At 33.8% G+C, this 23,373-nt stretch overlaps 1 protein-coding gene across 12 annotated transcripts in view; it reads right to left on the bottom strand.

Moving 5' to 3' along the window:
* The window catches only part of ZNF644 (zinc finger protein 644), a 125,482-nt gene that overhangs the window by 18,782 nt on the left and 83,327 nt on the right, over positions 1-23,373 (bottom strand). For all 12 annotated transcript variants that reach the window (XM_087447705.1, XM_014780162.2, XM_014780163.2 and 9 more), the window contains one exon: positions 68-3,114. In XM_087447705.1, the coding sequence (XP_087303831.1) occupies positions 68-3,114 (3,047 nt within the window). The remainder of the gene's footprint in view (positions 1-67; positions 3,115-23,373) is intronic.

The following is a 23,373-nucleotide window of genomic DNA, read 5'->3' as shown; positions in this document are numbered from 1 at the left end:
AAAACCTTCAAATCTTTTGAATTTGAATACAGACATATTAGCTCAAATTATCTACATAAAAACTTACCTTTTCTAACTCGTTTAACAGGTGTCCCTGCGCCAGTTCTTTTGAAATGCTGCATTTTGTCACTTGTGGCTATTTGTTCTGGCGATACAACATGACGGGCTTCATAGCTTAATCCTGCTCTGTGAAGATGTCCCCGGACATGGTTTGACAACCCAACCCCTGTTTCAAATGTTGCTGGGCAGTAAGGACATGATTTCTTCTCAAGAGACAAATCAGTCCAATGAAAAACAGAACTATGTTTTGACAATGAAGTTTCCGCATTTTCTAAACGCTGAGGATCATGTATCTCATGTAAAAAGTTATTAGTTCCAGCATCTTCATAATATTCAAAATAAAAGCCATCGTTTTGATCATAACCTAGGGTAGCACTTTCCCCAGGATCTTGGCCTTCTATCCTGCTTTTAAACAGAGGGAATAAGTTTACATGTTCTTGATTAATATCATTATAGGTTTCATCTTCTATAGCCTGTGTAGTATAGTCACCTAGCTCAACATTATCCCAGGAACTTTCATCTTCTGTTTCATAGCTATCTTTCTTTTCAGCAGAATTAAGTTTCTGTAAAACAACAACAGTCATTTTATGCAAGAAATCTGGATAGCTATCCAACTCTTCTCCTCCAACAGAACTTCCCTTCTTAGATTCCTTAACTACTCTCTTTACAGCTACACGTCTGTGGTCTTTGAAGCTTTCTGGCCTTTTGGTGTCAGAGTTATGAGGGTCTGAAATAAAACTACTGTTGTGAGAATTACTTGATGATGAAAACAGATGTAAAGAATTTAATGAACTACTCTCTTCTTTTTTGAAATGCAGAGGATACGATTCACCTGATTTTTTGATCATCCTGTAGTTTTCATATTTGTGTCTATATAAATAGTTGCTATTTGCCTTGGCATTTGATTTTTCTTTTGCTGCTTGATGGAAATACTTAGGTTTTTGGTCAATGCTGCTTTTAATCACAACAGTCTTGTGAGGAGAATTGTTTTGATTGCACATGTTTATACCTGACTGGGCAATGCTTTTCCGAGCTTTTTGTATTCTGTGTGGCCGCTTATGGAATTTTGAAAAATTACTTGGTTGCGAAGATGATCCAAATGTTCGCTTTACATCTTGTTTTAAAGCAGAGTTCTTTGGAAATGTGGTTGACTGTTGTTTAATTAATGGTTTAGTGCTATCCATATCTACAGATTCTTCAAGGATGTCACTTTTTCTTTTATCAAGTCCAAGAGGGCTACCAAATGAATCAACGCATGATGATGAATGCAAGTACTCCATGTGTTTTTTTAAAATACTTCTGGCTGAAGTAGTAAAAGGACACATCTTACATATGTAGGTAGCTGATTTTTTGGACGATCCTATAACAGAGTCTTTCATGAAAGTCTTTTTTTGCGTTTTTCTCTGGGCTACATCAGAACTGACAATAGGGCATTTTACCACTGCTCCATGGGCAATGCCTCGATGGCATTCCAATTCATTTTCTGTCACTGCCATGAAGTTACACTCTTCACAGCAGTAGTACCTTTTATCTTTTTCATGGGTTTTAGCATGCTGCACAAATGTTTTAGGGCAATTGGTACCAAACACACACTGAGGACACTGTAATCGTGCACTTCTTCCTTCATCCTGAAGTTCTTTCAATTCACGAATTTCCTCCATCAACTTCTGTCTTCTTTCTTGGTGGATAATCATATGCTTTAGAAGTGAGTTACGGTCTCGAAATGTCCGTCCACATTCTCTACAAGCATATGGCCTTGGGACATTAAGATGGCGAAAGTGACTATTCCCATCTAAATGATACATCATATGCCTGTGGAGGTGCTTTTTCTCCCTAAAATTCACATTGCACTTTGTACAGGGGTAGAATGATGGCTCTTCGGTGCTGAAAGTAGCAGGTGACTCGGAATCACTTTCTTCACATTTCTTTTTTAAGGTATTTGAAAGAAAAGTGCTAGTATGAACAGGTGAACTGTCTTCTCCACACTTATCTGGGTTATAAATTAGATGTTGAAAAGCATCCACAGATTCCAAGTCTTCATCAGTTGATTCAGGCTTCACTTTTGATAATGCATATTTCTGTGAGTCTATTGCTTGTAGTTCTTCATTCTGTTCCAGAAAGTCTACTTCTAGCATTTTTGACTTATTGGGTATACAATTAGAATCACTAAAGCAATCCTCAGTATAACGAGTTATCTTGCTCACATCCATTTTTCGCTTTCTCTTTTTTTCTAGACCTACTTTAGAGTGAACTGGAGCTTTATCCACTGTGTCTTCATTAGTCATAAGAAACTGAATAAACTCTTTTTGGGGATCCCAGTTTGTATCATTTTCTGATCTAAATTTATCTGTACCTGAGGAAATTCCTGTTAATGTATTGACACAATCATCTTTTACCAATAAATCTTCACTATCCTCACCCACCTCTACTTGATTTTTTAAAGTGCTATCTGACTTCATACTGTTCCCTACTGAATTTTGAATGTCACAACCAACTGAAGCAGAGGTAGGTAGTTTTTTAATGGAATGGGTTGGATTCTTAGCATGTGCTACATCTGATAACAAAAATAAAACTTGGTGTTGACTTTGACTTGCTTTCTGTGGTGTAGATAGCTGAAGATCAGCTGCCACCTTCAAAGTTGAACAAGATTCTGTTGTTGGCTGATCCACAGGCTGTCCAGTGGTTAATGAAACACTGCCTTTATTCATATTGGAAGTCTTAGTTAAGGAGGAGTGTGAAACTGGTCCATTAACAGCAGCTCCTTTAGGCAAGATAAAGTTTTCACTGGAAACAGTAGGAGCACCAGCATGTATAAATAGAGTAGACTGGCCTCCACTTAAGGCTTTTTCAGATTTGTCCTTTGACAGCTCTTCAGGCAGAGTGAACATATGATTTTTCTGAAATGATGTTTGACAATCTTTTGGTTTATGAACTCCACTCTCTTTGTCTGAGATAAAATTGTTGTCATCTCGGAGTTCTTCTTTAGCACCAGTAATATCGGTGTTTATCTTCAAATCATCCATATTGTTGGCAAGCCCATTTAACACATTTAGTCTAGAAAACGGAAAAAAAAAATTTTAGATTTGCATGAAAGAAAAAATACTATTAGAATGCATGGAGAGTTGAAAGTACACATTTTTATTGGCTTAATTCTACTCTTTATATTGAGATTCTAATAATTTTCCAAGAATGAAGAAACACTTTAAAAAAGTGAAAGACTTTAAAAGTGTCTCAAAGATTAATTTTTTCTTTGTGCTAGGCAACAACAACAACCCCAAACTGCATATACACAAAATGTCTAGGGAAAAGCAACATACACACACACACAGACACACACGAGATAAATGAATAGGCTACAGGCTGAAAAAAAAACTTTAAAATCTCATATATAAGTTGCTAATAAAAAGAAAATTATCTCACTTAAGTAGGTTTATTAGGGACAATCACTTTATACTAGAGAATAATGTAAATTGTTTAACAGTGCAGAGAAGTAACTTTTGTCATTTAAAAGTTCCTTCCTGGAAGAAGGTAACAAAACACCACTCAGTAAAGAACTTCACTTGAATGAACATATTTGCTATCAACATCAACGGCTAATGTATGAAACAGTACTCTTTATTAAAAAAAAAAAAAATGATGACTGCTTTGCTCTCAATGTTTCACATTCTCCTAAAATTCTACCAGTTTAAAAAATGTTTTATTCACAGCATTTCATTCATTTCGTATGTAAATTATCATTAGTGCTAAATTAGTAAAGTCAAAATAAATGAAGTTTTATGTTACTTTAAATTTTCATAATCTAGGCCCCCAAATTCTAGGCATTCCTAAAGGCAGTTATCCCATTTATCATATGACAGTCTGCAATGACCTAAAAATTTTTACTCTGAAACATCATGAATATATGTTAAGTTTTTAGTTTACTTCATATAAAATGTAGATAAAATTTTTCTAGGCATTTTTGATAATATATTTAATTATTATGAAAAGACAAGAGAATATTTTAAAAGGAAAGGAGACTTCTGAAAGTTGGGAGACATACATACCATGGCTATATTACTGCCCTTACTATGAAGAGCTCCTTTGCACCCTGTTCTTATCCTGCTCTTAGAAATGGTTACATTACAGAGGAACTGCCTGCCTCCTTGGAAGAATGTAAGCTCTTTGAGGCCAGGGACTATGACCCAGTCACCTTCGTATCTCTAGAATCTAGCACAATGCTTGGCATAGGTGCTCAGGGAATATTCGTTGAATAAAGAACTAAAGTGTTGAATGAATAAAAACACAATTGCAAAATCAAAGCTAAAGTTCCTCAAGAATAAGAAGAAAAATAGTTTCCTACCTATGAAATTTTGATAGCCCATTCAAACAGTGCAAATTCCATCATGGTTCTGATTTGACTCAGCAATTGTAGAAAGCTTCAAAATATCCAATAATCCTCAAGTATAAATTTATAAAACCTGCTATTTAGCAACCTCAGGTATTAACTATTTGAAGTACTGGCATAAAATTCCATATTTCTTTTCCTTGTATACATGGTAGTAAGTACAGTTTATTCATTCTCCAAATATTTATTGAGCTCTTACTATATGCCAGGCACAGCTCTAGTATTAGAGATACAGTAGTAAACAAGACAGACTAGCTTCTTGCTCTCAGGTAGAGAATAACGTCTTCTATTTTTCTTTTATAGTATTTTTAATTTGCATAACAAATACTATAATAGTAATACTATTTTAGGACAGCAGGAACTAACAATCCGATATTTAGAAATTAAAACATTTTCAATAAAGCTCATTATTTCTAGTGTCTTTTATGGTACCAATTACATGCTTTGTAAAACATTAAATCTAGCTCAAGAAAAGAATTGCTTCTAATTACTTTCTTATTTCACAACTTAGAACAGGCACTTATAAATATAACCTTATTCTTTCCACAAGATGTGTTCTTTAATACAACAAACATTACAAATATCTTTTTTGGCACTATTATTTATACCAACAATCATTTTTCCATCCTTCATGGGTCTTAGAATTCTGTTTTGAGATTAGCAAACTTTCACAGTAATAAAAATAGACTTCCAATAAGATCATATTCAATGATATCACCCCAAAATGGTGCTAATGCAGCACCCAGCAGGAGTCTCTACATCACATACACAGAAGTTAAAAATGGGCAGCACATAAACATGTGTTAAGAAAGAGTGTGCAAATGTCAATAAAAAGAAAAGCAAACCTTGATGCTATACTAGTACCCATTCCTGATATTTCTCATTAAATTAGGTAGAAAAAGTAAAATGCCCAAATAGGAACAATCTCATAAATCTGAAACGGATAGAATTTTTAAAAAACTAGCCTGAAAGACACTTACTTTCTGTTCCCACTTAATATAATCACAGAGGTAGACAAATATATGCTCAGTCAATTTAAAAGCCTATATTAGCTTTTCTCAACAGGAAGCAACATTGCTAACGAAGTGGTAAATTCAGTGTTAATGAGTGGCTTCACTGTTACCACCTCAGAGGTAAAACCTTCCATGTTCCATGTTCCACCCATCTGTTCTGGTGTTAGAGGTTCAGAGATGGAACAGACGCTTCCCATTTAAAGCAACTTCAGTGGTACCCCCTGAACAGCAGGGTGACAAACTATGAGAATATCATGTAGGCTTGGAGACTGCATCCTCATTACCAGAATGGCTTTATAAGAACCTTCCATCAGTTCACATTCTGAAGCTACCAAACTGTTTTGCTCTAAAACATAGCAAGAACATATGTGTATGACAGATCTTTTATCTATAAAACATACCTAGGAAAAATAAATACAGAGGTTCAAATAAAATATTGTTAAAAAATAAAACGGAAGTCTTTAACAATCAGTTTTCCTTCATACCTACATAATGAAATATGCCTTACTTGCTCCCAAATTAATGATTATCTCTACTTACACAGAGAAGTTATTCTTTTTCAGAATATTTTTTTCTTACTAGCACATTAATATTAAAAGCCTACTCCATCAGTTAAAAAATATACTATAAGAAATTGACTCAGAAAGCTAGTATTTTAGAAGCAATGAAAAATTTTCCTGGTTTAATTTTCAGAATATATTTTAACTGAAAAATGCTCAAAATATATTTTTTTCTTAATAGTATTCAAGGCTCACAGCCGTTGCATTGAAATACAATGCAGAACAACAGATCATCAAAATCGGTTGCACTAAATAATAGATCTAGATTTCTGACACCAAAAATTATTTATCTACATTCACAGACGGTTATGTGGCATCCAGGCAAGAAAGCATTTGACCTATAAGCTAATTTCACACTGTCTCAAATAGTTTTTCCAACTATCTTTATATAATCAAATATATATAACACAGCCATCAACACCAGGTTATGTTAATATAACTAAGTAGGGGACATATTTGAAGGTAGGCATTATTCATTAAGTTTAAAAAAAGGGAAACTAATAAATTAAAATAAACTAATATTGTTTGGACTCCCTAAATTTCAATGAATTTGCTATATCAATTAGGATTTTTTTTTTAAATGTTTAGACAGTATTACTAGGTCCTCCTCCATGTAATCATATAACCATAGACTTTTTCTTTTAACTGAATTTTAAAATGTTCTTTAAAAAAATTCACACACTTTGTAAAAAGCTGCAAGTGGAATTTTAAATCTACATAAAACATATTTCAGTTTCTGGAAAATCATAATGAGTTCTACAGCTATAACTGCCTGTAGTTATATACTGCGAGCATTAAAAAAAAGTACAAAGGTCAGATCTGTCTTCAAGATGACAGATCATCACTTATGTGCCTCAAGCTAGACTTATTGTCTCAGAAATCTCAAACATCAGTATTTTTGCAAACTATCAGCACTTGCTATAACACCCTCACTACACTACATCTTGAGGTTACTACAGAAGAAATGAGGTGATAATTGCATATTAACATAATTATTCTGTGATCCCTCTGAGCAAGCTTCCTAGGTCACTCAGTAATTCAGATTAGATACAACCTTCCTGTCATCAAATCTATGCTGTCCACTTTCTGTTCATGAATAATTCTTTTTTGATAGAAAATTAGCTTAATTTCATTCTTTTATGTACATTATTAATTGTATTTATTGCAAGTAGCTTAATATTTTGCGCATACTTACTACATAATGCCAACCTTTGTCATGTAGTATAATTTCACACAAAAATAGAGTATAGTTGCCCTCATTCTACATTAGTTCATTAATAACAATATTACATAGCTATAAATAAATTATAACGTTGCCCACTAGCTGAGTTACAGTTAGGATCTGTCAGATTTTCATAAACCTCACATTCATTTAAATTATCCTTGAGAACACATGACAACTTCAGTTAGTCATATATGAGATTGGGTCAAGAAGAGAAAAACCATTCACTTCTGTCATTCTAATTGCAAAACAAATCTTAATTAACTGAAATACTACACCTAAAATTACTGCAGTATTTAAGCCTATATATACTATACACAGCGTACAAACATATACACCCAAGTCTCAACTAGTATACAATGCAAGTGAAGACTATGTAACCATATCATCCAGTAGTATCCTACTCTAGATGTCACACTGAGAGGAAATGCTAAAAAAGATAAAGAACATTCATAAGGGTATCCAGCATGCCACATGATGAAATGAAAACTTGGTATGTTTAGCCTAACAATTAGCCAATACAATTAACAATCTTCAAAAGTTTGAAGGTTTGGTGTATAGAAAGAAGAACATACAATCAATGTGTTTGAATCATAAAGATGTGGATTTATCTCAAGATTAAGAAAAACTAGAAATAGGAACCATTCAATATTGCAAAGGTTGTCCTATACAACAGTGAGCTGAATGGCTCAGCAGACTGGACTATTTGTCAGGAACGGTGTAGAAGGGAATACGGCATTGGAAATTGGATAAGATGATTTCTAAGGTCCTTTCTCATATGTACTACATATTTTCAATGTTTGGTTATTACACTATTAACATTTAACATTATTTGAAATAATGAGCTAAAAACAAATGTGAAAATTACACTATTGGACTTTAAAAACATTCTCTAAATTCAAAATTACCTGAAATCATCTTTTAGTTACCTTGTGATATGTTGACAAGCTGATTCTTGAACAATGAAAGTATGGCACTAAATGACTAACACCTTGAGGCCACAGACTGATCTTCATCATGAAAACTCTACGTACAGCCAAAGAGGTTTTTTTGTATTGGCAATACCAAAAAAAAAACTGTCACTGTGTTTGAACATCTAGAAAATACACACATAATGAGTAGAAAAATAAAACAAAAATAAAATACATTTGATACATAATGCGTTCTTCCCAGGAGCATGTGGCACTGCCATGACAAACTAATGATCTATATGTGACTTTATCACCTACCACCAAATTAAACTGAACTTGTTGAACAGTTTTGTTCCTGCTGCCACGTATTATCCTCATTATTTAACAGGAAGATGTTACAAACAGTAAGGTACAAGATCATGAACACCGAATAACACGAAGTTATTCTTACTGCAAAGCATACTAAATACTAAACATAATCTGACATATCTCAAGAAGCTGCTATATGGTAAACTGAAGTAGATAACTGCAAGGACAAAACCAGGTGGGGTGGGTGGGCTACAAAGGCATAACCTTACCAACCTGGCAATATATAATAATGAGAAGTAATAGTAGTAGAAAAACAAATGGATATTCACTAATCAAAGGTTAACTTCCTAATGAAGAATTTTGCAACTGGAAGAGGCAAGGCAATAAATTACAGTTGCAACCAAAAGAAAGTGCTAAGTCATATTCAGCATTGAATGACTGCTTGCTGCGTTATGTCTTCATATAGTAAGAACAAGGTAAGTGATCATCTCAGAAATGATGCACATAGGCATGTGGCTCCGACAACAATTCATGGGGTTTTTTTAATCGTTATTAAAACGAGTGAGAACTTCTTTAGATGTTTTTCAAACAAATTAAACTTTTGACCACAATTGTATAATTAACACAAGTCAAAAATGTGTCAATTCCACACTGTGGAGGTAGTGTGTTAACTCTGCCCTCCACCAACAGAGTATTAACTTCCATAAATTATTTTGTCTTTTGGTGTTCTTCAGTCTATCATGAGTTTGCTGTTTGTGCTTACTTTTGAAATATTTTATAAATATTAACCCATCATGACCAATAAGTGCAAAAGAAGTGCGAGTGTTAAAAGTCCTAGGGAGATAAAACATATAATTATATTAGAAGTGAAAACAGAGATAATAAAAAAATACCCAAAGTGGTAAGACAAATATTATACATGCATATGGGATGAACTGCTTCAGAGTTGAAATAATTCTTAAAGGCACAGAGAATTTCACCACTAAAAAATTACTGTGCCTATATATTTGATAATAATAAGCAAAGAAGAGATAAGGAAATGGGACAAAGGAAGTTTTTGAGGACAGAATCAGCATCAGCGTCAGATGTCTATTTGCCTAATGGTTACTGAGGAAAGGCTAGGAATTTATTCAAGAACTTAAAAGCTAAGAATGTTCAAAGTGCTACTGATTAAACTATTGCCTCAACCAGGTATGATTCCACAAGATCATGGTCCATTAGAGTATGTACATCAAAGTTAGTGGCATGACTGCAAATGCAAACAATTGTGGCTTCGAAGGAATTCCTTACAAAAGTTGAAGAGAGAATTTGTGCTTTAATAGATTGTCTGGAACATAACAAATGTTATCTAGTTTCCTTCTAATACTCAAACACTTTTCCTCTTTCAAATTCAAAACTTCACATATTCAACTGCATGTACATTTTTAAAAACTTTCATAGATTTTAATAAAGTAAAATTCTCATTATAAAAGTCCCATTAATTCATCTGCTAATCACATATTAATCATATTTAGGAAATATAAAATTGTTTACAGTCTAATGGGAAGTAAACTTGAACATTATGACATCCAGAGAACAAATTATTTCACTGAATTACAATTTAATTTTACTGAAAGTGGGTTTCAGATTGTTAAAAAAAAAAATACTGTAATGAGTACTTAACCTTTCACCTGTATTATATACATTTAAAGTTTAGTATGTAAATTCAAATTTATATATATTTAGATGGGAAAGTATGACACTCCCATTGAAAACTAGAAAAATAAAACTAAACTAAAAGTTTTATTTTCTATAAAATAATATTTTTATTAAATGTGAACTCTCTTATTGATATTATCATTTACTCAATTTACCTTTTTGTCTTTCTCTAAAATCAGTCCCCCAAAATCCAATTATCTTCTAAGAAAAATATTCCAAGGTAGTCACTACTCTACAATTATCTTCCTTTAGGACGGTAAAAATTCACATACAAGAAATTTGCTTTCCTTGAAAAAAAAATATGCAGTATAGCACCTCTCTCATACTATTGTCTTAAAAAATATATATACACACACACATATACTTTTGTAATGGCAAATCACAAACTAGCTACTACTTTTTTTCTGATTTAACATTTGAGCTGCTAACAAGTTTTTACTTATTACATGTTCAATTCTAGAGTTTCATTTATAAAACCAGAGACATTTATTTATCATGAATTTAAATAATTACAACATTTCACGAAAACATTACAGAAAACACTACATAATATTTAGAAAATCCAAGTACTTATTAATAATCACATGTACAGCTCTATTCAAACAATTACGATTTAAAGAATTTCCTTCAGGTTTACTCATATGAAAAGAGAATGACGGCCTGGTCAAGAATAGCAATTTTGAACTAGAAGAGACTTATAGAATGCATGATTTCCACTTTACCCAATCCATAAAACCAAAATGTTATCAATAATATATTATTGTTTTATAAAAGGTGACTAAAGCATATTTAAAATTGAGATGATTTCAAGGAAAATTTTAATTATTCTTGACACTAACCAATCAAATGGTATTGTTGGTAGTTTTGGGGTTTTTGGGTTTTTTTGTTTGTTTTTGTTTTGTGAGGAAAATCAGCCCTGAGCTAACATCCATGCTAATCCTCCTCTTTTTGCTGAGGGAGACCGGCTCTGAGCTAACATCTATTGCCAATCCTCCTCCTTTTTTTTCTTTTCCCAGAGCCCCAGTAGATAGTTCTGTGTCATAGGTGCACATCCTTCTAGCTGCTGTATGTGGGACGCGGCCTCAGCACGGCTGGAGAAACGGTGCGTGGGTGCGCGCCCGGGATCCGAACCTGGGCCGCCAGCAGCGGAGTGCGCACACTCAACCACTAAGCCACGCGGCCAGCCCTGGGTTTTTGTTTTTAGTGTACTGCTCTCTAACTAAGGAAGACTATATAGGACACGCATGTATAAAAAACTGCTAATACAGATTATACATTCTATAGTTCAGAGGAGGTAGAAAGTCATATAAAATACCATGGCCAAGAAAAGCCTCACTTCTAGAAAAGAGAGAGTTTTAGCTAAATTTTATTGTGCAGTGCCAAGAGAATCACTCTTTGGAGACAGACATGCCTGGGTTTGCAATATGGCTCCACAACTTCCAATCCAGGGTAAAGTTACTCTACTCTCCTTAAAGTTCAGTTGCTTCATCAATAAAATAAGGATGAAACCTACTTACAGGATTGCGAGGATTTAATAAGACAATGTACATAAAACATGTAGAATACAGCCTGGCATTTAGTAATTACTCATTAAGTGTTAATTCCCTATGACCCTTGCCATTAACTTGTTTCATTTATGGAATTATGATACTGAATTTGTGCATTGTTCCTAGTGATGGAGGCCCTTACAAACAGAAATTTTTTCTAGAAGGAGATACCTGAAACCTTATACCACTCCCAGGGTATAATAAATAGGATAAATGGGCAAAAGCTAAAGAGTCAGCGGAAGAAGCATATCTTAAGAGTGGCTGAGGCTAGAACAATAACACTCTCGTGGGGATAAAGCGGCGTTTTAGAGAAATAATATTCAATAAGCAATAGGGGGGAATTACAGTGCTTGACCCAGTGCTCTAAGGAAAAGGGACATGAAATGGCCACTCAGGATTTAAGAGTTTCTGACTCCTTAGGGTCTATTGAGGACATGAATTTATCTTTCCTCTCTCATAAAATGCCAATGAAATGAAAGCAGAAGGACTAGAAGAGACAGACATAACCAAGCTGGATAAAACCACAAACTAGAATAGTCATAGACAAGGGCTGCTGGAAAGAATGGAGATGACAATCTCAAATAAAACGAAACTAAAAACAGGTTTTACACAAAAGAATATGAATCAGATTAGTATCAGACTTCTCACTGTCAAGACTAAGTGTTAAGTTGATGAAGCAATAATTTCAAAGTTTGGGCTTAAAATTATTTTGATACAGAATCATATACAGAGACAAATTACATAATATTCAAGTGTGAGGGTGCACAGTCTCTAAGTTTACCACTTATCTACTATCTCAGAAAAATTTTTCCAAAAGTTTGAGAGTGTGGGGGGATCTGAAAATGGCTGAAATTAGTGTGTTAAGTGTATTTTTATTATTTTATACAATGAGGTTATAGATACTTATTATTAACAGTTATTGAAATATATAAATATAAATATGCCAAAATTATAAGGTTAATCACTAGGAGAAGAAAAAGAGAAAGTAAATATACTTAACATATACTTAATATCCTCAGATTCTATAAACTATTGTGTTTTAGATAAAGAAGTACAATATGCTTTGAGCAGGAGGCTGATAACTTTGAAATAAAAAATTACTAAAAAAAAACACCCCAAACCAAAAACAACCCTCAATAGGTGAGTTGAAGGGCAAAGTGAATACAGCTGATGAAATGAGGTATTCTTCCAGAACAAAGATTTTTTTAAAAGGGGGCAAAAAGGAGGTAAAAAAAAAAAAAAATTTAAGAGGCACAAAATCTAGATCTACAAATTATACCAAGCAGGAATTATAGAAGAAGAAACCAGGGGAATGGAGAAGTCACAATAGAAAAAAATTTCAGAGCTCAAGAAACACAGAAATCTTCAGATTAATGGGGTTCAATGAGTGCTCAGCAGGATAAAGAAAAAGACATACAGCTAGACAAGTCCTAGAAAAATTTCAGAACTCTAAGAATAAAAGGAAGAACTCTACTCATTTCCAGAAAACAAAAAAAGACAAAAACTAGACTACCTACAAAGGAACAAGAATACACAATTCATCATCTGTAATATCATCCGACTTTTGAGGAAAAATGCTTTTTTAAAATCAAATTTATCTGAAAAATTACAAAAGTAGAACATATTTGATGCAATCTTCTCTACCTTTTCCACTCTCTCCTACTTCAGTTACCAATGTATTAGTCTGGTATATCCTTCTACTCCTTTTTCTTATTCATAGAAACATAGACATATGTATTTGTTTTGTGTTTATCCTCTTTACAGAAATGGGATTATATTATACACATGCTACAATAAATATCCTTGTACAGATAGCCTTATAGTAGTGCTTTTATTTCAACAATCTAGATTCTTTAAAGGTGCATGTGTATTTTTTTAGTTTAATACACATTTTCAAATCATTTCCCCAAATTTCTATGACTGTGCATGCCTACCTTCAACGTATAAGAATGACTTTCCCCACATTCTTACAATTTTTGCCAATATCATGGTGAAAGATGTAAAAATACTTTTGAACCCAGAATTCTGTATCTAGTCAAACTAGTATTCAGGTATAACAACGAAATATAGACATTTTTGGACAAGCAAGGATTCCAAAACTTCACCACCAACACATCAGAGAATTACTCACAGAGATTTTCAGGCATAGAGAGAAAAGAAGATATGAGAAAGGAAGACATAAGACTCAACAAACATTAGAGAGCAATTAAACCACTAACACACGCAACTAAATCTAATAACTGTTGATAATGGTTCAAAAAAATTCCTGTAAAATGAGAAGTATACAGTATTAAATAATATGGGAACTAAAATGTCAAAAAGATTTCAACATGAGAGGTTAAACTAGCGGACACTGATTAAAAGAAAATCTTTCGGGGGCCGGCCCAGTGGCACAAGTGGTTGAGGATGCGCACGCTGCTGCTGCAGCAGCCTGGGGTTCGCCGGTTCGGATCCCGGGCACGCACTGACGCACCGCTAGTCAAGCCATGTTGTGGCGGCATCCCATATAAAGTAGAGGAAGATGGGCATGGATGTTGGCCCAGGGCCAGTCTTCCTCAGCCAAAAAGAGGAGGATTGGCATTGGATGTTAGCTCAGGGCTGGTCCTCCTCACAAAAAAAAAAAAAAAAGGAAGAAAATCTTTCAAAAAATGTTAAAATGTTAAGGGTAACCAATTAAAATAGTGAAATAAGATATATAATTTCAAATCTATAAATTACAATATGAAATTTGATCCAATAGAAATAAAAAAAGCAGAAATAAGCCCAAATACATCAGTATTCACAATAAATGTGAAAAGTTCATATATTAAGAAAAAGGCATTCATATTTGTTTTGTTTTTAAGTATGCTATATGTTGTTTATAAAAGAAACACTGAGGTTAAAAATAAGGTGATTATAAGATAAACTAGGCAAATGTTAAAAAGAAAACAGATGTTTCTACTCTCAGAAAAATCAAATGAAATTTAAGGCAAAAAGCATTAGACCTGCTCAAGATAAATATTATATATTAATCAAGTATACAACCAATCAAGAAGATATAATATTCATGAACCTCTTTGCACACAACAAAATGGCTACAAAATACATAAACCATGTATTAGGAGAAACTGACAGTCACAGAGGGAGGCTTTAAACACTTCTCCCCAAAGGTCAACAGATCAAGAATATTCTAGTTTTCCTTACCCATTTCGTCTTTCAAAATCATCCTTCTCTCACTTTACAAATGAAAGGTTCCCAAACACAAATCTCCAACCTTCCCTATATCTCCATCAGTTGTTCAGGTCAATAATCTTGGAGTAATAATCTTCCTTTTTCTCTTGTATTCACACTTCATATTTGAACCATCAGGAAATCCTATTGCCATGATCTTCAAATTACATCCAGAATTCAATCACTTCTCACTGCTGCTACACTCAGGTCCACTATAATCTCTCCCCTGTTTTATTTCAACAGCTTCCTAACCTAGTTTTAATGCCTCTACCCTTGCCCACCTACCATCTATTCTCAACACCACAACAACAGCAGTCGTTTTAAAACCTAAGACAGATTATGTTCCCCAAAACCCTTCAATGGCTTCCTGTTTCTTCCTCTCAGAGAAAAAAAAAAAATAATGTCCTTATAATAGGCCCTGCAAAGATCCTTTCTAGCAACTCTTTAACCTCATTTCTTACTCCTTTCCCCAACTCACTTACTCTGTTCTAGCCACACTGGCTTTCTTACCATTCCTGGAACACTTTCTCTCCCACACTAAGGCCTTAGCATAGACTATTCCCCAGCTGGAATGCTCTATCTCCCAGACATCTCATTGCAAACTCCCTCATCTAATTTAAATCTTTGCTCAATCATTTTCTTTTGAATATTGCCTACCTGGACCACTCGGGTTAAAATTACATCCCAAATCCCCTCACCTTCTCTACTCTGCTGGTATTCGCAAATACACTAGTTTACCCTTTTTTCTCCCCTTAACACTTATCACCCTCTAACACACTATGTAACAGACTTATTTATTATGGTTATTGTTTGCGCATCCCTCCTGCAGAACTAAGTTTCAAGGACACCGATCTTTGTCTGTCTTGTTAACTGAATCTCTCAAGGGTCTAGAAGAGTACCACCACCCAGAACCTTAGTATTGTGCATTGCTCTGGTGTGTAAAAACCTCTGGGGAACCAAATAAAGGAGGTTTGGGAAAACAGATTTCCTTAGGGAAAACGCCATGGCAGCAAAGCAAACAATATGGAAAAGCTACATAGTCTTAGTACAATGCAAAACAACTCAAGGTGAGATTCCAGTGTCTGTCTATCTCTTGCTCTAGCCCTCTCTCTAACCCTTCTCCCCACTTCACAGTCTTAAAATTAAAATTCAGAAATAAAAAGGTTGTCAACAGCGACACGTGTTATACTTGACTTTAAAAAGTGAAGCCATGTTTCTACCAACAAAGGGTTATTTTGATTTAGCTACGAAACTGGCTTTATTAAATATGTTAAATGGCAGATATTTTCTGTAGGCTGAATGAATTAAATCTACAGTGCAAAGATTTTGAAGAAATTAGAGTTAAAGCATGTATACAATATATAAACACTGATGATTATTTTCACTTGTGACAAAAATTACAAATGCCAACCTAAAAATGCCAGTTTTTCAAAATTCTTTTAGGGGATATGCAAAAGAAAAAGTTTAAAGACCACTGATCAAATATATAGAGAGCTCTATACAACAAGAAATAGACATTCTATTTCAAAACACAAGTGGAACATTTATAAAATCTGACTATATACTATAATGACCAACGGAGATAGAAATCATGTAGACCATATTTTCTGGCCACCATGCAACAAAACTAAAAATGAGATACAATTAAAGAGCTAATTAGTATGTCAATTATATCTCAATAAAACTGAGGGGGAGAAAAGAATATCTACTAAAACAAAACAAAAAGAGTTAATTAATGAACTAGAAAGGTCAGAACGAATTATCTAGAATGAAGCATGGAGAGACAAAAGGACAGAAAACGGAGACAAGAATAAGAGCCAAAAAAATGATGCAGTGAAAAGATCTAGCATATATTTAATGGGAATCCCAGAAATAAAGGAGAGAGAAAATAGGACAGAAGCCATATTTGAAGAGATAATGGCAAAAATTTTGAAGAATTGACAAAAGACATTAAGCCACAGTTTCTCTAAGCACCAGGAACTCTAAGATGGGTAAATAAAAATAAAACTGCACCTAGATATACCTCAATAAAACTGATGACAATAAAAGACAACAAGAAAATATTAAAAAGTAGCCACAGGAAAAAAGAATACCTATAAAGAGACAATAATTACACTGAGAAAGAAAAAAAAAGCAGCTCTTGACATCTAAGAACTAATCTGATACTTTCCGCTAAATCATATTGTTCTCCTGTTGAACATAAAAATATCTCACAGAATATTCACCTCAGACAGGTCATTGTGCAACACAAACTACCAAACATACCCTCTCTTTCTAAATGAGTTGACTGCTACCTTCTTTACCAATTATAAGTTTATCCCAGCTTCAGTCTGCTTTCCCTACAGAGGAAATTTATTAAGATGGCAATCTTGAGATGAATGAAAACAAAACACAACATACCAAAACTTATGGAATGTAGCAAAAGCAGTATTCGGAGGGAAATTTATAGCCGTAAATGCCTAAATTAGAAAAGATCTCAAATCAATAACCGACCTTTAAACCTTAATGAACTAGAAAAAGAAGAGTAAACTGAAGCCAAAGCCAGCAGAAGGAAGGAAATAATAAATATTAGAGCACAGATAAGAGAATATAAAAATAGAGAGAATCAATCAAATTGAAAGTTGGTTCTTAAACACATCGATAAGGAGAACAGATTGTTAGTTACCAGAGGGGAAGGGGGTAGGAGGGTGAGTGAAAGGGGTAAAGGAGCACATGTGTTTGGTGACAGATGGCAAATAGACTTTCAATGGTAAACATGATGCAGTCTATACAGAAGTCAAAATATAATGATGTACACCTGAAATTTATATAATGTTATAAACCAATGTGACCTCAAAAAAAAAAAAAGTTAGTTCTTTTAAAAGATCAACAAAATAGACAAAGAAATTAACTAAGAAAAAAAAAAGAAGATGCAAATAACTAAAATCAGAAACAAAAGTAGGGACATTACTACAGACCTTGGAGAAATTAAAAGGATCATAAAAGAATACTTTGGACCACTGGATACCAACAAATTAGATAATCTAGATGAAATGGACAAATTCCTAGTGACACACAAATTACCAAACCTGACTCAAGAAGAAACAGAAAATCTGTACAGATCTGTAACAGCTGAAGAGATTGAATCAGTAACCAAAAACCTCCCAAAAAGGAAAAGTCCAGGACCAGATGGTTTCACCAGTAAATTCTACCATTTAGAGAATTAACACCAATCCTTCACAAACTCTTCCAAAACTAGAAGAGAGAATACTTCCTAACACATTCTATGAGGCCAGCATTACCCTAAAACCAAAGCCAGATAAAGATATCAAAAGAAAACTACAGACTCTAATGAATATAGATGCAAAAATCCTCAAAAAAAATACTACCAAACTGAATCCAACAGCACATTAGAAGGATTATACATCATAATCAAGAGAGATTTATTCCAGGAATGCAAAGGTGCTTCAACATAAAAAAGGCAATCAATGTAATATATATTAACAGAACAAAAGAAAGAAATACATTATCATCTCAACAGATATAGAAAGAGCACTTGACAAAATCCAACACTGTTTCATAATTAAAAACATTCAGCAAACTAGGAATAGAAGAGAATTTCCTTAACGTGATAAAAGGTATCAATGAAAAACCCACAGCTAACATCATACTCATCAATGGTGAAAGACAAAGCCTTCCCCCTAAGATCAGTAGCAAGACAAAGCTGCCTGCTTTCACCACTGTACTGGAAGTCCTAGGCACAGCAATTATGCAAGAAAAATAAATAAAAAGCATCCAAATTAGAAAGGAAGAAATAAACAATTATATTTGCAGATGACATGATTCTATATATAAAAAAATCCCATAGACTCCACACACACAAAAAAACTTACTAAAGCTAATATAACAAACAAATTCAGCAAACATGCAGGTATAAGATCAACGTACAAAAATCAGTTGTGTTTCTCTATGCCAGCAATGAATAGTCCAAAAAGGAAATTAAGAAAACAATTCCATTTACAAAAGCATCCAAAATAAAATACCTAGGAATAAATGTAACCAAGGAGGAAAAAGACTTATATACTGAAAACTACAAAACATTGCTGAAAGAAATTAAAGAAGACCTAAATAAACAGAAAGACATCCCATGTTCATGGATTCCAAGATGAAATATTGTTAAGATGGTAAAACTTCCCAAGTGATCTATATATTCAATGCAATCCCTAGCAAAATTCTAATGCCCCTTTTTTGCAGAAATGGATAAGCTGATCCTCAAAGTCATATGGAACTACAAGGGGCCCTGAAGAGCAAAAACAATGAAAAGAAATAAAGTAGGAAGATTTACACTGATTTAAAAACTTACTACAAAGCTATAGTAATCAGCTTGGTACTAGTATAACGATAGACATATAGACCAATGGAATAGATTCGAGAATCCAGAAATAAACCCAAATATCTGTGGCCAACTGATTTTTAACAAAGGTGCCAAGACCATTCAATGGGGAAGGAACAGTCTTTTCAACAAATGGTGCTGGCACAACTGGACAATCACATGCAAAAGAATGAAGTTGGACCCCTGCCTCATATCATGTACAGAAATTAAATCAAAATGGATCAACAATACAAATATAAGAGCTAAAACTTTTGTAAAGCTCTTAGAAGGAGCCCTAGGAATGGATCTTTATGACATTGAATTTGGCAATGAATTCTTAGATTCAACACAAAAAGCATGACAAACAAAGAAAAAATAGATAATTTGGACTTCATCAAAATAAAAAACTTTTGTACATCAAAGGATATAATCAAGATATATTTGATAATGGTTTACCATCCAGAATATATAAACAACTCAACAACAAAAAGACAATCCAATTTTCAAAATGAGCAAAGGACTTGAACAGACATTTCTCAAAAGAAGATATACAAATGGCCATCAAGCTGATGAAAAGATGTTCAACATCTTGGTCATCAAGAAAATGCACACGAAAAAGACAATGAGATACCACGTCACACCCATTAGAATAGCTTTAATTAAAAAAAAAAAAAAACACTGGAAAATAACAAGTGTGGATGAGAAGGTGGAAAAATAGAGACCCTCATACATTGCTGGTGAGAATGTAAAATGGTGCACCCACCTTGGAAAATAATTTGATGTTTTCTAAAAAAAGGTAACATAGAAGTACCATATGACCCAGCTATTCAACTCCTAGATATATATCCAGGAGAAATGGTGCTGAAACAGTTTTGAAACCAGAGAGCAGGTGGTTGCATAATATTGTGAATACATTAAATACCACTAAATTGTACACTTAAAATGATTAATTGTATGTTATGTGAATTTCACCTCAATTAAAAAAATAAAAATGGCAATCATAAATGCCCCCATGTTCTGACAACATCCAATTTAGAACAAACTTCTACCACCTTAGACCCTCTCTAAAATTACCCAACCAAAGTCCAAATCCTATAATAGGTTCTTTCTAATACCCTCTTAAAAAGACACCCAAACGTTCTCTGCAGTGTGCAGAATCCCTTACTGCAACAAGTGAAAAACTTGTTCAACTATAGGTGTTCTTGCTGGTCTTTTTGATTATAAGGCATTGATAACATACACTGACAAGACTAATAACTAATTTCTCAACAGAAACAATAGAAGCCAGGATACAAAGGCGTAATATCCTAGTTAAAAGAAAATAACTGACAACTCAGAATTCTACCCAGTAAAAAGCTCTCATTCAAAAGTGAAGGTGAAATACAGAACATGACGAGACAACAAAAACTAAGAGAATTTCTTCGCACAAATCTATACCAAAGGATATACTAAACAGTGTTCTTCAAAAAAAGGAAGTGATAGCAGATGGAGAAGTAAAAATGCAGAAAGGAATAAAAAGCAATAAAAATGGTAATTATGTGTGTAAACCTAAAATAATGACATAAAACAATTATGATGTCTTATGAGGATTAAAACATATGAGTTAAAAATATATGAGTATTACAGCAAATAAATTGAGCAAGGGGGCGGAATTAATGGAATTAAAGTGTTTTAGGCTCCTTATTGTCTGGAAAGATATGAAATAACTTAGACTCATAGGTCAAGGATGCACACTGTGATCTCTAGGGCAGCAGCTGCCAAAAGTGTGGCCAATGGATCACTGAGGGTCCCCGAGACCCTACTAGGGAATCCTCAAAATCACAACTATTTTCATAATAATACTAAGACCTTATTTGCCTTTTTCATTCTCATTCTCTCACAAGCATACAATGGAGTTGTCCAGAATCTATATTACTTGTGATATCCCAACAGATTAAAGCAAAAGCAGGTATGAGACTCCAGCTATATTCCATTAAGCTAGATATTGAAGAGATTTGCAAAACTGTAAAACAATGCTACTCTACTCACTAAATTTTGTTTTGGAAAGTACATTTTCCACAAAACTATGTTAATATTTAATGGGATATTCTTGTTCCCCTAAACAAAAAATCATCTGGCCCAAATGCCAGGGTTGAGAAACACTGACATAACCAAATAAACGAAAGTTCTTTTTAAGAGTTTAAATGGGTCTTGAAAACACAGAGTTTGAGACTCATTGACCTAAATAAATGAAAGGATAATATGACATTCATGGATTGGAAGACTTAACATCACAAAGATGTCAACTCATCTCAAATTAATGAATAGATTCAATTTTTATAAATCTGACAATGTGACTGTAAAAGTTTATATGGAAGTGCAAAGAGTCAAGAAGAATAAGGTGTGAAGACTTGCCTTATTGAATATAAAGACTTGTTATAATGCTACATAAATTAAAACAGTATGGTTTTGGTGCAAGAGCGGATAAAATAGACCAACGGAAAACAAAAATTGAGCCTAGAAACAGACCCATGCATATATGATTTCTTTACTTTTGACAAAGGTGGTACTGTAAAGCAATGAAGAGACAATCTTTTTAATAAATAGTGCTGTATAAAATGTATATCCTAAGAAAATAAAGAAAAGGTGACCTCCTTACTTCACATAGCATACAGAATCAGTTCTAGGTAGAAGGCAAATCTAAATACATAATAAACAATATACAAAATGATATAAAATAATCAGTTCCAGGTAGAAAACAGAAAGCAAAATAATAAAGCCTCTTGGACAGTGTCTCTCAGCCTCAGCACTAGTGACACTTTGGGTTAGGTAACTGTTTTGTGCATTATAGGACGTTTAGCATTCTGTGCTCTGTAGGATGTTTAGCAGCATCCCTAGCCAACCCACCAGATGCCAGGAGTACTCCACCCACTCAGTTGTGAAAACTAAAAACATCTCTGAACGCTGCCAAATCTCCAACCCAGGGAGTAGAAGGTGTAAGGTTAGGGAAGGGGGAGTTGCCTCTAGTTGAGAACCAGTTATAGAAGATAACATAAGAGAGTATCTTCACGTTCTTGGAGCAGGGAAAGACTTCTCAAACAGGACACAAGAAGCATTGACTATAAAGGAAAACAATGATAAATCAGATGACACTAAAATGAAGATCTTCCTTTCATTAAAAGATAATATTAATAGGGTGAAAATCAAGCCAAAGTGGGATATATTTTTCTAACAAATGTAACTAAACAAAGGGCTTGTATCTAGCACACACAAAAACTCCTAAAAACAGAAAGAAAAGGACAGAAACTCCAATAGGGGGAAAAAAGGGCTCATATCCATAAAATATGTAACTCCTATAAACCAATAATATAGAAAGCTCAATAGTAGTAATAATAATAAAAAAGTGGGGGGAGAGAAGAGACTTCACAAAAGAGGATATCCAAACCAAAAATATTCAAAGCCAATAAATTTATGAAAAAGTACTCAATCTCATTTGGAATCAGGGAAATGCATCCTCCAAAAGGGCTAAAATTAAAGAGGCTATTAATACCAAGCATTGGTGAGAATATAGAGCAACAAGAACCCTCATACTCTGTTGATGGGATAGATACAACCACTTTGAAAAACAATTCTTGTGTTATCGTCTAAATTTGAATATACAAACATCAATAACCCAACTTATTCTACACCTAATATACTCAACATAAATGCTGTACATGTGCTCCAAGAAACATATACAAGAATGTTCATGACAGTATTATTCAATCCAAATGTCCCAAAGTAAAAAGATAAATAGTGATAAAACAGTACAAGTGAGTTACAAGCTACATCTGAAAACATTCATGAATTTCCCAAACATAATGTTAAGCAAAATAAGCAGAGATAAAATACTACTACTATATAATTCTATTTACCTAAAAGTCCAAAAGCCGGTAAGAAAAAGCTATATTCTTTGAAGCCAGGTCAGTGATTACTCCAAGAAATAGGAAAGAAAGAGTGATTGGGAAAGGAAACGCAGGGGACTTCTGGGTTGCTGGCAGTATTCTATTTCTTGATCTGTGGTGGTCATGGGGTGTTTACTTTGTGATGATTCACTGAGCTATATACCTACACTTTATGCAGTTTCCTC

This window comes from Ceratotherium simum, chromosome 2 (genome assembly GCF_057802395.1).
Source record: "Ceratotherium simum simum isolate JZ-2026a chromosome 2, ASM5780239v1, whole genome shotgun sequence".
Taxonomy (NCBI): domain Eukaryota; kingdom Metazoa; phylum Chordata; class Mammalia; order Perissodactyla; family Rhinocerotidae; genus Ceratotherium; species Ceratotherium simum.
Note: the sequence above shows the minus strand (reverse complement) of the source record. Positions and strands in the feature narration are given on the sequence as shown.